Source organism: Heptranchias perlo, chromosome 21, assembly GCF_035084215.1.
Source record: "Heptranchias perlo isolate sHepPer1 chromosome 21, sHepPer1.hap1, whole genome shotgun sequence".
NCBI classification, from domain to species: Eukaryota; Metazoa; Chordata; class Chondrichthyes; order Hexanchiformes; family Hexanchidae; genus Heptranchias; species Heptranchias perlo.
This window is the reverse complement of record NC_090345.1, coordinates 44,687,384-44,703,631: the sequence shown is the minus strand read 5'-3', so window position 1 is coordinate 44,703,631 and position 16,248 is coordinate 44,687,384. Positions and strand designations below refer to the sequence as shown.

The window sequence follows — 16,248 nt, the reverse complement described above, 5'->3', positions numbered from 1 at the left end:
GGGGGGGAAAATCCATTTAAAAATCAAAAGAAAAGTTTCTTTAGGGTGTATATATACTGCTCTGAAGTGATTTCCAGCCCTGGCCTGATCGAGGGAGGAGTATGACAACCAACAGGAGACAGCAATCTTGTACTGCTTCAGTTCAGCACAAATTTAATTGTATTCAGAGTGCGAAAACTTCCATCCATGAATTCGAAAAATTTAACAGTGGGGAGTGAGGCTTTGTTGGTGGGTAGAGCACGCGTGTGATGAGCTGTCTCCTTTCAGGGAGACTCGAAATCAGGAAGTCAGGCAAAGAACTGCACAGGGGAGAGGGACCTATACTGTGGCTACTGGTTTCAGACAGATCGCTACACTATACAGTCAGAGTAATAATTAGTACAGTATATACCCTTTATAAATTGCACTGATATAACACACATTGATTGTGGCTTCCTTACTAAGAGAATTCCCTTACACCATCCTATGTCCCCTTTAACACACTGCAGAACATTATAAAGAGAAGAGAACATTATTTCCTGTTCTACTAACATCAGTATCGTAGTTTTATTCTTAAAAGCATTCTGTTCTGTACTGTCTTGCCCGAGTCACCAACCCCATGAACTTGGGTACGAAGTCTAGTTGAAATCTGCAAAAGATTTCTCAATGTATCATATTTGGAGACAGATGAAAATAATTAGGATACTTCCTCCCCCTTCAGGCGCTGGGTATTAATAATAACCGGCTCCAGAAATGTCTTCACTTGCATTCCAATGCACTTTCCCCAAAACTCGAGTTGCAGCAGTTTGTGTATTAGCTCCACCAACCCTTGGTGAGGGCTGCAAACTTTCGATGAAACAACATTCCTGGCTTCAGTTGTTGGTATTTACCTGCCTAAATCTCCAGGAACAAGAGCGCATTAATCTCACAAAAGTAATGGGCTCGTTTCAAAAGCATTCTAACTTGTGGAACTCACTGCTTTAACATAATGTCTACACCATGTGGATCATTGTAGACTTTACAGGATTGATTTAGGTCATAAAACTTTAATCTTTTTTTCTCTAAGCTGTTTACCATGTGCAATTATTAAATTTGAAGGTGCATTTTAAATGTAAGAGTCACGCTAAAATCGTATGGAGTAGTTGAGGCGAATAGCATTGATGCCTTTAAGGGGAAGCTAGATAAGTACATGAGGGAGAAAGGAATAGAAGGATATGTTGATGGGGTTAGATGAAGTAAGGTGGGAGGAGACTCATGTGGAGCATAAATACTGGCATAGACTAGTTGAGCCGAATGGCCTGTTTCTGTGCTGTAGATTCTATGTAATTTATATTAAGTCTTGTGTGTGCTTTTGCTGCTTTTCTCCTTCTGTAGTTAAAGTTTTGCATTGGTGCCCTTGGATCTTCCTGTTCCTGGGTGGGTGGGGTAACCTTCATGTTTCCCGCAGTGCGATCTCTTGACTGATTATCTTGCGGATGGAACGTTCGACACGGCTTCACGGATTTGTGGGGATTGATTTCCACAAAGTGGTTCCATTTGTGAAGATGTTTGACCTAGGCTGTGAGGACAAACTCCTCGGGCCGTGTGTTGGCCTCTCTGCTATTTCTAGTGAAAAAAGTAGATGCCGTGGTGCAATGTGAACAGAAAGGCGACGGGGTGGATTTCCTCGCTCCTGGGTGTGCAGGGAATTGCTAAGCCGCAGCGAATAAAGCAAAATCGGGCGTGGAGCGTCACGCTCCCGTAAGGGAACCCATCCCGATTTTCTCTCCGTTAATTTAAAATGGACAAAGAATCAGGTGTATGATCCCGTTCCCCCCCACGCTGCCCATTTTTTCCCCTTGTGCCCAAGTGATCCAATATACCCAGGAACAGGACTATTCAGCCCCTTTTGTCCATTTCTAGCGCTGTTGTGGATTTCCCATACTCCAAAATAACTTTCCTAATAAGGGGGGAGGGGGGGGAAATCTGATTTGCTTTTTTTTAACTTGTTAGGGACTTGTTAACAGCTGTAGTCATGAAGAACCCCTGCAGAAATATGGAGCCCTGGAGGATGAAGGCTAAGATTTCAATGTATCGCCACATCAGCAAAGCATTGACTTCCTGTGTGACTGTGACCATGGTGTATTATCCCGCCTCGACCTCTCTGCAGCCTTCGACACAATCCCACACCGTCCTCCTCCAACGCCTCTCCTCTGTTGTCCAGATCAGTGGGACTGTCCTCGCTTGGTTCTACTCTTACCTATTCAATCGTAGCCAGAGAATCCCCAGCAGTGGCTTCCCTTTCCGTCCCTGCGCTGTTACCTCTGGAGTCCCTAAGGATCTATCCTTGGCCCCCTCCTCTTCCACATCTACATGCAGCCCCTCCAAGACATCATCCAAAGATTTGGTTCAGGTTTCACGTGTATGCCGATGACACACAGCTCTACATCTCCACCACCTCTCTCAACCCCTCCACTGCCTGTTATCAGGCTGCTTGTCCGACATCCAGTCCTGGATAATACACAATTACCTCCAATTATGATCGGGCTGGTGTGTGTGTGTTTTTTCTTCAATCCTGATAATGAAATTGTCTTCATAGGCTGTGCACCTTTCCAAATTGTGCATTCCGCCCATTTTGTTAGTGGGCCAAAAATAACAATAAAAAGTGGCTGTTGACCTACTGACAAAAGAGGAAAAAAACAGGTCCCCTGTGACCAATACAAAATGTCGACTGAGAGATCAACCAATCTATCATTCAAGGGATCTGTTCAGACTCCCAGCAGAAGTTGAGTGCGTAATTCCAAACCCAGAAAAGCTTTTTCACAATTTACATTTGTTTTTCTAAAACTGATGGAAGTCCGAGACAGCAATTAGAAACTTTGTGGTCAAACTTGTATAACACTGGAGACCAGAAAAATCTAACCTTAAGATTCCTCCATGGACAAAGGTGGACTCCCCAATAAGAATCTATCTGTCTCCCCAGACTGAGTGACAGTCTACAACTCCCTCCCAGTATTTACTCCCCTCCCCAAACGTAGAGATTCATGGCCATTATTATCGTGCCAGCCCAGCTAGTCAGCAAACTATTTGACATTAGAGGGCATCGCCGATGCCCTGACCTGTTGTCCTTCCTTAACCCTGCAATGTAAATCTAGTTCTAGCATCCGTACTTTCACCCAGCTGAGATCAGCTAAACTCACTATGGACCTGGGATCTAATCAATATTTAATATTTTACGAAACAAGTACATTTATTGGAGGCCGTGACTTCAGCTGCCTTGGCCCTGATCTCTGGAATTCTCTCACTAAACCCCTCCGCCTCTCTACACCGCTCTCCTTTAAGATGCTCCTTAAAACCTACCTCTTTGATCAAGCTTTTGGTCATACGTCCTAATGTTTCCTCCTTTGGCTCGGTGTCAATTTTTGTCTGATTATACTCCTGTGAAGCACCTTGGAATATTTTACTATATTAAAGGTGCTATATTAATGCAAGTTGTTTTGTTTGTACCGTTCATTGCTATATTTTTAATTTGTGTTGGTCTTGAATCTTTAAATCATGCTGGTTTATTGTAGAAATGTTATTTGACCTGACGAAATATAGCAACACGTCCTGTGCCATCTACGTTATAATATCTTACAAGTGTCTAAGTTTATCCTTTAGTCTGCGCAGGATAAGTTGTGGAATCTTAACTAGTTGACCCAACTGATCAAATGCACAGCACTTTAAAGCATTTAAGATTTGTTAAAGTTTATAAATGGAATGTACCAAAATAGATATCAATACTAAAAATGGGCATTTAATGAGCTTGCATGTTTAATGTAATTCAGCAACATCTGTTTCACATAATTCATACTGCCTCAAACCTCTGGGGCTGTTGCAATGTACTGGGGAAGGAGAATTGTCTGCACACCATATACTTTCTTTCTCCCCAACCCACTTATCACCATCGCAATCTGTATGTGTCCAATAATATATTGTGAATACTGAATGTCACCTGGAGCAGGGTGGGTGATAGGCAGTTAACAATTGTTCATCGGTATAATGAAAGCTATAACTACTGCCTGGAAAGAATATTTACTATCAATTAACTATTGGTTAGTAAACAGTTTCATTTCCCACCTGCCCTGTAAATTCTAAGATTAGGACAATAATCATCCTTTTAACTAGTTACATGTGGGCCCGAGAACTTATTTCAACATCATTTTGTTCTATTTTGCAGCTTAAAAAAAAGAGACAGAGGGAGAAACAAAAGTTTGGGAAGGCTGTGTACACCATTGAAAGGCATCATTCAATCTAAAGAGGAGCTACATCGAGCAGTTAAAGCATGGATACCGAGCAGCCAGTATCTAGGTCAGTCTTGGCAGTGTGTACTCTGTTCAGATACAAGTCCCTTGGGACCTACTGGCAGCAGTTCTTGGCAAAATTGTGCTTAGTGATAAGTAGAGTTCAGAAGGGGTGAACATTATAGCCTTCTGTGGCAGTAGCTTAATGGGAGGAAAGCCTTAATTATATCAATACGTAGGCCTGCTTGTAACTGGAAGATGCAAGGGAATCTTTCCGCTAAAAGAAAGAACTTGCATTTATGCAGCGTTTTTCATGACCTCAGGATGTCCCAAAGCGCTTAACAACCAATGAAGTACTTTTGAAGTGTAGTCACTGTTGAACACGGCAGGCAATTTGCACACAGCAAGGTCCCACAAACAGCAATGAGATAATGACCAGATAATCTGTTTTTAGTGATATTGGTGAGGGATAAATATTGGCCAGGACACTGGGGAGAACTCCCCTGCTCTTCTTCGAACTAGTGCCATGGGATCAGCACTCCCTCAGTACTACACCGGAGTGCCAGCGTGGATTTTGTGCTCAAGTCTCTGGAGTGGGACTTGAACCCATAGACCTTCTGATTCAGAGGTGAGAGTGCTACCACTGAGCCACGGCTGATGCTGTATTGGACATTTCCCAAAGGCGACAACCCAGAGAGTTTCCGGTAGAGGGTGGGCTGGGGCAGGTGGGTAGTCAAAATTGTAGATTATAGCAGCGGGACCACAACCCGGCTCCAATGCGCCCAGGTCCCCAATTAATGCCGGTGGGCGGATTGTTAAAGGGGCAATTTACCTCATTGAAATAGTTGAGGTACTTAAATTTTTGTTGATTCTAATTCTGAGACTAATTTAACCTCACCTGTGCAGGTTTCCCGGAGCTCGTGAATCTTGTCCGGTGAGAGGAGGCGAGAAGGGCCGGATCCAGGAGGCAAGTGCCTTTATAGCACTGCTTGTGGGCCAGGAGTAGCAGGAGTGATCGCTCCAGGCTCAACAAGCTAACCTGCTGCAATCGGAGCCCCGCGATCGTCCGACAACCCCCCCCCCCACTCCCGATGGCTAAGGCTACCCACCCCCACTTCCGGTCTCCACCTCCGACATCAGACCCCCCCACCTCGTCTTCCACGGCCCGCGATCTCTTTCCCCTTCCCCTCCCCCTCCTCTCCGATTCCCTCCCGACAGACAGCCAGTCTTGTCAATCTGGCTGTCTGTCGCGCAAGAAACCCGGAAGCAAAAATAATTACCTTCAATTGAGTCGTGATCGCAGATTCCGATGCACTCAACTCACATCTGGGATTCCCACGCGAATAATGACCAGATAATCTGTTTTTAGTGATATTGGTGAGGGATAAATATTGGCCAGGACACTGGGGAGAACTCCCCTGCTCTTCTTCGAACTCGTGCCATGGGATCAGCACTCCCTCAGTACTACACTGGAGTGACAGCGTGGATTTTGTGCTCAAGTCTCTGAAGTGGGACTTGAACCCATGACCTTCTGATTCAGAGGTGAGAGTGCTACCACTGAGCCACGGCCAATGGTCTCTTGTCAGCTTCCAGTATTTAAAAAACAGGCATTTTCCCAAGAGATGCTTTTGAAACTGATATTAAAATGAAACTTGCTGCATGTTCAATGGGCCATTTGAAGAAGAATTACAACGAATATTAAGTTTTATGTTAATCCAATAAAGAGTGAATCAAGCAAACCTGTTCAGTACCTCAACTTATCAATAACCTTTTATTAAGAAACAGGTTTGAAACATTTAGTGACATCACTGTCCCGTGCTAGAATGTTGTTTCCTATCCGGTGAAGTATTTCATATCTATATCCTACCATTTCACAGTGCAACACAAACTACTCCATTTTACATCTCACCTCTGTACTTCTGTAGGGGGTGATATTTGTATAACACAATCTCATTGCCAACATAAAGCCATTTTATTATTGCTAAAATCACACTGGGACCTGTGGGCAGCAAGTCAAGTCCCCCTCTCCGCCCTCACAATCTTAGTTCTATTTTATTGCTGTGTCCAATTCCTCAAAGTGCTTCATATTGGCTGCTCCGTGCACGGGATATTTAAGATCATAGTTGGCTGTCTGAAGAGATGCAGCTCAGATAAGAGAGAATTTGCATTAATGTAGCACCTTAACATCCCAAAGTGGATTCATTTTGAAGTGCAGTCACTTGTTACTTGGGCAAACAAGTCCCATGAACAGCGAATGAATGAATGACGCAATATTCTGCAGCTAAAAGTGCTTTTGGGCATTAATGCAAAATGGGTGGTAGTGAGTCGGCTGCCCGTTTTACTCCCTTCTGATGTTCTTTTACATTAACTTCAACCGAATTCTGAGAAACATGTTGAAAGGGAAAGTTTTTGCAGGATGGATTTGGGTGGAAGGAGTAGAAAGTGACTTTGTTCCAAAATCATGTGTTCAGGATGGTATTCATTTGATCACCTTATTCCTCTTCAATGTTAAGCATGCTTTCAGACATCTTCCTGCATGTGGGGAGGGCTATAGAAATGCAAGTTGTAGTACTGTTAGTTTTGACCACTGAAAATTAACCTAGCTGGGCTGATGTCAAAGCTCAGCAAATCACAAACCTTATTCCAAGTGACGTCCTTAAAACTGCACTAACCTGTTACGCAAAATAATGGAGCATTTCAGTTCAATTTGTCTCTCTGGGTTGAGCAGAGTTTTTCCACAATTTATTTTCGATCCCCTCATTACATTTAAAGACTTAACCTTCAGGGCTAATGTGATCTCCTGGACTAGTTTTGATCGCCTAACGGGGTCGGAGAGGAATGTTCCATATTCCCCACCCCCCCCCTCCAATTTGCCTAGGTTTTTAATCTTTTTTTTCGCCTCACCCAGGAGATGACATGACTCTGGGTGGGTAGGGATTGTCCATACAATGATGCACAAGGCATCGCGAATATACAGAACAGGCTAGTTGGATCAGTATCATCATAGGTACAGCACAGGAGGCCACTCGGCCCATCGTGCCGGCTCTTTGAAAGAGCTATCCATTTCATTCCATTCCCCTGCTATAGTATCATAGTAGGTACAGCACAGGAGGCCATTCGGCCCTATGCTTACAACGTAGAAATCGCAAAACATTTCAGGATACTTGCATCTAGTTATTACTGTTTATTATTATTATTGCCTGCATAAACACTGCCTCCTTTGAGTGAGTGAGGTTTTATCAGTAAATTTCAGTACAATGCTATTTCCAGCAATTTTAAAAGCAGCATAGTGATTGCTACAGCGAGAGTGCTAGGCAACTTTCTACAGCAACTGCATGACATCAGCTTGTTCTGACTGTATGTTACACATACAGGAGGTCCCATGGTTGCTTCATTGTATAAAAACCAGAGATTACTAAGTACATATTTTAACAGCTCAGGAAAGTTGTGTGTAAATTTTATGAAAAGGTCTTTTCCTTTCTGATATTTTCATATGACCATTTGTAGTAATAGAACAGAAATTGAACAAAATGATGTATGGGCCATATTTATATTAAGACTGCTTAAAACCAAGTTAAAGTTTTTTTGTATCATTCTTGCACGTGTTTCAGGATTTTAATTTTAACCATGTCCTCAAGAGATGAACGAATTACTCATAAAATTGCTGGTGGTAAATTGGATATTGTACTATTTTATAAAGCTTGGGGACATTGTACCAAGTAACACGCATTGTGTTGCTATACAATGTGATGCACAACAGGGTCGATTTTAATCTTCACTGTACTGGGGGGGGGGTGGGGGGAAGGGAGCGATCACAATATTCTCCCAATATCGCCGGTGTGAGGTCTCAAACGTTTTGATGGTCGGGTCTCATTTTTGCATTCAACTTGCGGGCTGCCAGCGTGTTCCGTGCCCTCATAGGCCGCTCGCCATTTTGGGTGGGGGAAATCCTACAGGCCATCCCCTACCACGGGCCTAGGCTGCAGCCAAGGATTAGGCGGGAGGGCTGGGCTGATCATGGAGGAATAGCAGCGAGGTACAGGGAGAGCAATTCTTCTCATCCTGCTGCCCAAAAGGTGCCAATGGTTTCCAGAGCTGCTCCCAGCGATGATCTTTAAAGGCCGCTGGTTCTGGCCGTTTCCCGCTTTATTCGGAGATTCCAGCACTCAGCGAGCACCGCCCTTAGCTGCACCAAAACGGCATCAGGGTCCTAAACGACATCATACGACCCCCGACCTGCATTGAATGATGAGGATCCTGTCTGTTACGCTAGAGCATTGGCTGCCAAAATCGAGGCCTGCTCAAAAATGGCAGCAAGTGCGTCTCGGGCGGGAGATTGGCGGTCACTTTATTTTAGTCTCGCCACCACCCTGACCCTGCAGAGAAACGGGGCAATGGAGAGAACAAGTGCGGCCACTATGTTACTGTATCGGGTAACCCATATCATATTGGGCAATACACATAATAGGGATAATTTTATTGCCTCGCCCAGCTGGATCACTCAGATCCCTAGTGACAAAGGTCTGGCAAAAGGGAAGGAGGGACGGAGCCTTTCACATGGGCCGGGGGGAGCGTTCCCGGCCTTCTGCCTCATTATCTGTCGTTTACACTTGCTAGGCGCCCCAGTACAGGGGTACCCAGTAAAAAATGATGTGGCCTGTACCCAGTCCCCCATCATTGGGTGGGTGGGTGAGTTGGTGGGTGGGGGGGGGGGGGGGTCCCAGACGTAGGTGGAAGATCAAAAGCTTAGGCCACCATAGAATTTTTTTTGGCCTCATTCCACCCCCCAGATCTTTTGATCAATGTGGGACCTTCTGGCTGTTGTTTTTAAATCGATAGCTCCAAGATCCTGATCACCTCACCAGATTTGCAGGCCCTAATGCCAGTGCTAAGCCCTGTTGAGGGGCAGGGCCTCCATTGTGGGTGGGGTGGGGTGGGGGTCCTGGGCCCTAAGGCAGAAAATCCCAACCATCCCGGGGCTGAATAGGGCAGCACACATCTTGTGTGGTACTCCTGTCTAGCACAAGGAAAGGGGAGGTCCAGGAAAACTAGCATGGATAACATGTAATGCACATTTAAAACAGTGTATTATACCATGTAACATGTTACAATAATGTGTAATTAAACCATGTAACAGTGTGTTATACCCTATAACACAGTATTGTATCTTGTAACATGTGTCATACCATGTAATATGTTATTTTATCTTGCAAGTGTATTTTGTTAAATACATGTTATGTAACACACGATGCCATGTAGTAAATTATACTACATAACAATTATCATGTAACATGCATTTATACTATAACAGCATATTATACCATGTGACACACATGATATCATGTAATAGTTATACCATGAAACATGCAAGATGTTATTATACTGTAACACATGCTAGTCTCTGGAACACTATCATACCATGTAACATATGTGCTTCTAGACTATATAACACACAATATACCAGCACAAAATGATGGCCTTTATTTTAATATGTATGCTTGTGACACTCAAGTCTGACACTTTTTATCCATTGATGGTAGATGAGGGGGAAGAATATCCCTCAGAACACATCCAATAGCAGGATTGATGGAACATCCAATAGCAGTATTTTTGACACTTTCCATTAAAAATATTTTTTGTTGAATTCTCTTTATAGAGGTGAGGAATGCCAGCAATGAAGAATGCAATACTTGGTCAATTTTACCACTCACTGACCGCATCAAGTACTCTTGGGTCAAGTACTGGACAAGATAAAGAGTAAAGCACTCTCTAATCTGCTGCAACAATTTGGTTTAGCCCCAATCTCAGAAGAGCATTACCCAATGTTTGGTTTCCATTTTCAATAGCGTTATTCCTTATTGCCTCTCTGAGCAAGATTTGTGCTTAATTGTGGTTAGTTCTGTACTGTGTGACCTCGGCCAAAATTCATCGCTCAACCAACACCACCAAGAACAGATTAACCAGTCATACATCTCGTTACTGTTGCTGTGTGCCAGTTGGCAGCCACGTTTTGCCTACAACAGTGGCTACACCTCAAAAGTAATTCATTGATTGTAAAGCACTTTGGCACATCCTGAAAACATAAAAGACGCTATATAAATGCAAGTCTTTCTTTTAAACTGTGGATTCACACCGACTATGCCCTTCCTCCTGTATATCTAGAGCAGACTTGAAATTGGCTGACAGAGGTAAGACCCAATTCCCCTTTCAGTGCTAGTTTCAAGGTCCAGTTATTTCACTGACATAGACTATGTCTGCATTCACCACGCTGAAAGTGGGCTCGAAAAAAGGCATTTTTAAAAAAAAAACTATCCAATCAAAATTACTTAGGATATCAGCTTTTAACTTTTGCTTGTTTACAGTGAGACATCATGTTACATTCCAGTTTCTCGTGTCTAAAGTATTGCAGCACTTTGTGTCTTACTAGGTCTGATGATTCGTTGCAATGTTACGGTTATTTAAAGTCCTTTTAGTGGTCACAAGTTGTTGCACAGTATTGCGCCTCTTTCATTAGGAAAGTCCGCTGAACTGGGGATCTGAAGAAATCTAGTTCACAAAAACCCAAAGGCTTCAAGATTAGGTGGGTGTTCAAAAAGTCTGCAATGAAATGTCACATTTTGTAAGTTAAGGTAACATGTCTGAACTTTAATTGCCAACAGACATTCATTTTAAGATATCACTTCAGTTTGTACCTCTTCATAGCCCACCTGTACATCATTTGCATAACGGTAATTCCACTATTGGGAGTAGGTGGCTGGGCTATTTAAGACAGTGAGCTCAATTCATGACAAAACTTAAGCTTTGAGAAAACCTCCTAACCTTTAAAATAAAATGAGTAATATAAACTACTTAAGAAAATCACACATCTGTTAAGAAGTAAAACTTTTATTAAATATAACAGTGGATCAGAAAGTACAAAATATTTTGCCAGCTATGTGATTGATAAACTATTGGCACAAAGTATCAAAAGCATTTGCCAAGAAGTACACTTTGAGAACATACAAAAACAAAACTTTAGTGTTTACATTTGGCTCAGCAACATTAGATTTAAAGTTTGAACCTAATGTAAGGTTACTCAATAACCTTAAACTATCAGGACTCATCTTAATGTTACTAGTCTTCACTTTTAACTATGTACAAATCACCATACATGAAAATGTGCTATAGAACCAAAACAAAAATGCAAAAAAAATGTATTCATTATTTACAAAATACAAGTTTAATAATAACATGTCAGTATAAACATCTTGCTGATAAGATACAGACTGAAAATATTTAAGCAATGTGTCTTGGTGAATAAAACAACCATTTGAGAACAATATTCTCTGTAACTAATATAGCCACAATCAAACAAACAATCTCTTAAGTGCCCATTATGATCATTACGAGCATGGAAACCAACAGAAATAATATATCCTGATTTCACAATACTTATGATCATAATGCTCTTTGCAAAGCTAGACCAGATGTGACCACGGTATACCATTGACAAACATCTGCGGTTACATATTGAAGTTTTAATGTGTTGTTGAAATGAAAAGGCACAGCTAGTTCTTGATGTAGCACTGGAGTTGCCAGAAAACCACATGCAATACTGAGGCATCAGTTAAACATGTTTAGTGTGGAACTGAAAGGAAATTATTGTAACCAAATGTCAAGTTCTCTAGAAGCAAATGTTCTAATAAGTTTAAGAAAGACTTTCTTTGAAAGTAGTTGCCTATGTTTAATTCGCTTAGCATGAGGGCACTTTTAAACGTAAAGTGAAATTTTCCAAGCTCTAAATGAAAAACAAAAGGCTACCACTGATTTTGAGCCAAGCCCAGGAGTTGAACAAAGAGCCAGAATTGCATTTCAACACAAATCTTATTAAAGCTTCACCAACAGCTGCAGAGACAACGGGACTAGACTGAAGGGGCTTTATTATAAAACCAGCAGAATGCTAGCCAATGCCAAAGTGGGATCTTGTTTTTTCCATTTTATTATTCAGCTTCACTTTTGCCTCTTTTCAAAATCTGCTTTGTTTACATTAGAGAGATTTAAGGTTCAAATATTTGATTGACAAAACATTATGCGGAACCACAGAAAGAACCCTTGTAGCTATACTTTTGTGACCTTAAATGCCAGACAGGCAGGATCTAAATATAAAATTATCATCTTTTTTCTGCAATGTAGCAATTGCAAACTACAGCTAGCACATCTAATATACAATTTTTTTTTAATCATGTAGCCGTTTAACAGCAGTGGGTTTAAAACCTTGCCAGGGATGACGTTGAAAATTGAATTTGAATATTTACATTTATTTTGAAATAATATTAAAGCTGAGGCAAGTGTTTCTTGAATTACAGTTACTTTATTCTTTGTAAACGGTTCTGCTTTTATTGATGTGAAAGTCAAGCTCCTAACAACTGCAAGAATGGCAATCATATCCCAAAAAATGAATCCATGGAAAAAAAACTAGTGCACTATTACATAGTGCAGAAATTAAACACCACACATGGGTTCTACAGAAAGGATTCAAAAGAATCCAAACAGACATTTACAGCCGCAGAGAACTTCCTGTAGTTATTATGTCTATCCTGTCCTGGAACAAGAACACAATACTCAACACATCCATCATCTGACACTGTGAGAAATGCACAACAAAACAACAGAAGCTGGAAGGAAAACCTGACTACAGTTGCATAAATTAATTAAGATGTAAATGTTTGTAGTGAATATTTACAGCCATTTAATGTGTTGATATTGCAATTGTGATAGTGTTAGGTCGCAGACAAAAAAAAAATTCTATGTACAAAAAAATATTATCGTTACTACGCATTCAACGTACTAAAAAAAACACACACAAATCTTACGATCTGTAGATGATACGAACACCTAAAGCGAATGCAAGAGGTACTTAAACCAGTTGCTGGTAGCTTGCAATCACTTAAAGTCTTGCAATATGACATGGAATGTCAGGCTGTTACGCTAATTCTCTTGACATTTTCAGCGAATGTTCACAAAATGAAACGTTTATAGTTTTGTGCTGGGATGTGGAGAAGAGATCGGCATGGTGGAATAGGCAACCTGTGGGTTCAGAGCAGCTAGAGGATAAAGGCCATGGTGCAAAATATCCCCGTAAGAGGCGGCGACTGGCGTAGCAGCCGCAGACAAATGCCTATACAGTTGTGGGGAGGCGCTGGTCGAAGCAAGGATCTGTCTCTGCATTGCCGGTATCATGAAGGAATGGATCGCTAGTGGTTGCATGAGCGGAGACAGCACAGCCTGGTTCTTCAAGTATTGTAAGGGATGGGCGTAGTCAACCGGAAATCGTGAGCCCAGTCCGTCGCACATATCTTGAACCTGAGATACAAAGGTTCCAGGATACACACCCGGGAAAATCGGAGTCGGCAGCGGGAACTTGTGGCCCTCTAAGAAGATCCCGGAGGGCAGAGTTTTACTGCTTTCAGCTTCCGAGTCAGACGGCGTTTCTTTCATCGCCATGTCCTTTGACAGCAGCATAGGCGACACAGCCCGTAGTTTTTTCTCTGGGCTTTCACTGCTAGGGTTGTCTGCACCATCGCGGTTTCTCTTGACGGGCTTGGTGGTCCCAACGACTTGCGAAACGCCTTTGGCACTCATCGTGGGTCTGACCACGTCCTCCAACTTTGCCGAAGGCGGCGGAATGGCCTCACAGCTCTTGGTGTTGGTTGGTATTGGCATTGGAGGGACACGGCAAGCCTTGGGGTTGCAGTCACTGTGGGCAGGCTGCGTACTTGCTGTCGTGCTCTTGCTGTCTAGCTGCGACGATAAATGAAGGGCATTGTTCGCCAAGTTCTTGGGTGATGTTTTCTTCAGCTTTGGAAGACTTAAGTCAGTTGGCTGATCCTCTGTGGGAGGTTTCACTGCACATTTCTTTTCTGGTTGGTGCAAAGTTGAAAGATAGTTTAAATAGACCTTATCCTGGTTTTTATGTTGCACAAATAAAGAACTTTTATCCTTTGTGATACTGCTTAGATACTTTGATGTTTGGTCGTTATTAAGGTGATGCTCTGTATGTCTGTAAAGACTGTGAAGGTGGGGGGACGAATAGAAGTCAGCTAGAAAACTAGACACTTGTGATGGTTGACACCCTTTTTTCTCAGAACTTTTATTTTCATTGTCTAGAAGGTCAGAGGTGAAAGGGTAAGGAGCGCCGCCTTTGAATGAGTCTGTGCAATTGAGGTGATGCTTGGAAAGATAAGCAGCCTCAGAATCTGATAATTTATTCAAACCATCGTGCTTAAATGCTTCACCTCGCTCATCAGTATTTCTCTTCTGAAAACTATGCGCATGTTGAATCACAGAAGGTCTATTAATGGCCAACTGGTCTGACGTGGAGCCTTGTAAAAAATTACTCTCAGTCGTCATCATTTCCTCTCCATTGTCACCAAATTTTTTACTGCTGAGTAATGGGGCTAGATAGTTGTTGGGCAAAGTGCCACTGACCTGTGACAAGAACTTTTTCTTGGCGAGTGGTGACATGATGCCAGGATGTCCCCTGGAGTACACCAAAGGCATGTAACTGGGGCAAGCTTCATTTTTTGTCGCAACAAACAGCTCCTCCTTCTCTTTGTGAGGGCCGGGCGAGAGGTTCAGGCTAACCCTCGTTGCCTGTCCTTGCTGCTGCCTCTGCGCACTTTGAGGCCGGTTGCTCCCCAGCCGATTCTCAACCTCCTCCTTCGGCGACTGATCGACCTGAATGGACCCATTCACAATGTCTTCCGAGGCCTCGCTCAATCCTCGGTCCTCAGCGTCTCTCTGAGTCGACGGCTGTGCACATTTCTCGGCTGCGGTCACCTCACTGGCAGCTTTCTCCTGGAAATCCTTTGCCAGCGCGTCTGTTGGGCGTTCTGGCGATTCGAGTTCCTGCCGGGTTGTTGAGATGGCCTTGCTTTCTGCGAGAGGCTGTCCTTCCACCGGGCTTTGTGTCATCACATCTCCTGAGTAGGCCGTGAGGCCCTGGTGCAAATACAGCTGCTCGGCTACCTTTCCCTTCGATTGCTCACTGTTGCCTTTGCTGACTTTGTCCTTGGTTTGGCCCCCTTTGCCATCTGAGCCTTCGGCGAGGACACAGCAATGCTGTCCTTCCGCTCCGCTCTGAGACAGCTTCACCTCCCCTTCCTGGGCTGAGGCCGAGGCATCTCTTGAGTCATCGGTTTCTCGGCTGCCCTCTACGGCGGAAATCGCCTAATTAAAAAAATAATAATAATACAATTATTAATATGAAACTTACGTAAAAGGAGAACAGACATAGACCAATGCGGCCAGCGAGACTGTGCTGTCCCAGCATGGCGTAGCTTACAACAACAACTTGCATTCTTATAGCACCTTTAACGTAGTAAAACGTCCCAAGAAGCCTCACAGGCACGTTATCAGAAATAGTCACCACATAAGGAGATATTAGGACAGGTGACCAAATGCTTCATCAAAGTTGTAGGCTTAAAGGAGGGGAGAGAGAGGCGGAGAGAGAGGTTTAGAGAGCGAATTCCAGACTTTAGAGCCTAGACAACTGAAGGCACGGCCGTCAATGGTGGGGCAAAGAAAATCGGGGATGCACAAGAGGCCAGAATTGGAGGAGCGCAGAGTTCTCCGAGGGTTGTAGGGCTCACATTAGGTCCCCCATCTCATCCCACCTCCCACAGTCAGGCAATCTCCTGGGAGAGGGAAAATAATCTTAGCTAAATTAGGAAAAAAAAGTTGCACATTAAAATCTCCAGTTTAATTACAAATCTTTGAACGGCATTCATCCTCCTGTTTACATTTTGATAATCACTGCATCTGTCTTTTTTGCCTGATAGAAGCTGTGTCTTTTGTCTTTAATAGCTCTGCTGAACTGCGGTCGTTTAAAGTGGAAACAGATTTTAACATAAAATCATCAAGTTATTTATCACTGCCATTTTTTAAATAACGTCATTAAAAAGTCCAATGTTTGAAAAGTCCGGGCTACAGTCAAAGTGATTTGTTTGAGAACAGATGGTGTGAGGTC

The 16,248-nt window shown here is 42.9% G+C and overlaps 1 protein-coding gene across 1 annotated transcript in view; it reads right to left on the bottom strand.

Moving 5' to 3' along the window:
• Nucleotides 1-11,110: 11,110 nt before the first annotated feature.
• arid5b (AT-rich interaction domain 5B) overlaps nucleotides 11,111-16,248 on the bottom strand; it is a 124,610-nt gene continuing 119,472 nt past the window's right edge. The window contains exon 10 of the mRNA XM_068002606.1: nucleotides 11,111-15,449. Within this exon, the coding sequence (XP_067858707.1) occupies nucleotides 13,254-15,449 (2,196 nt within the window). The 3' untranslated portion in view covers nucleotides 11,111-13,253. The remainder of the gene's footprint in view (nucleotides 15,450-16,248) is intronic.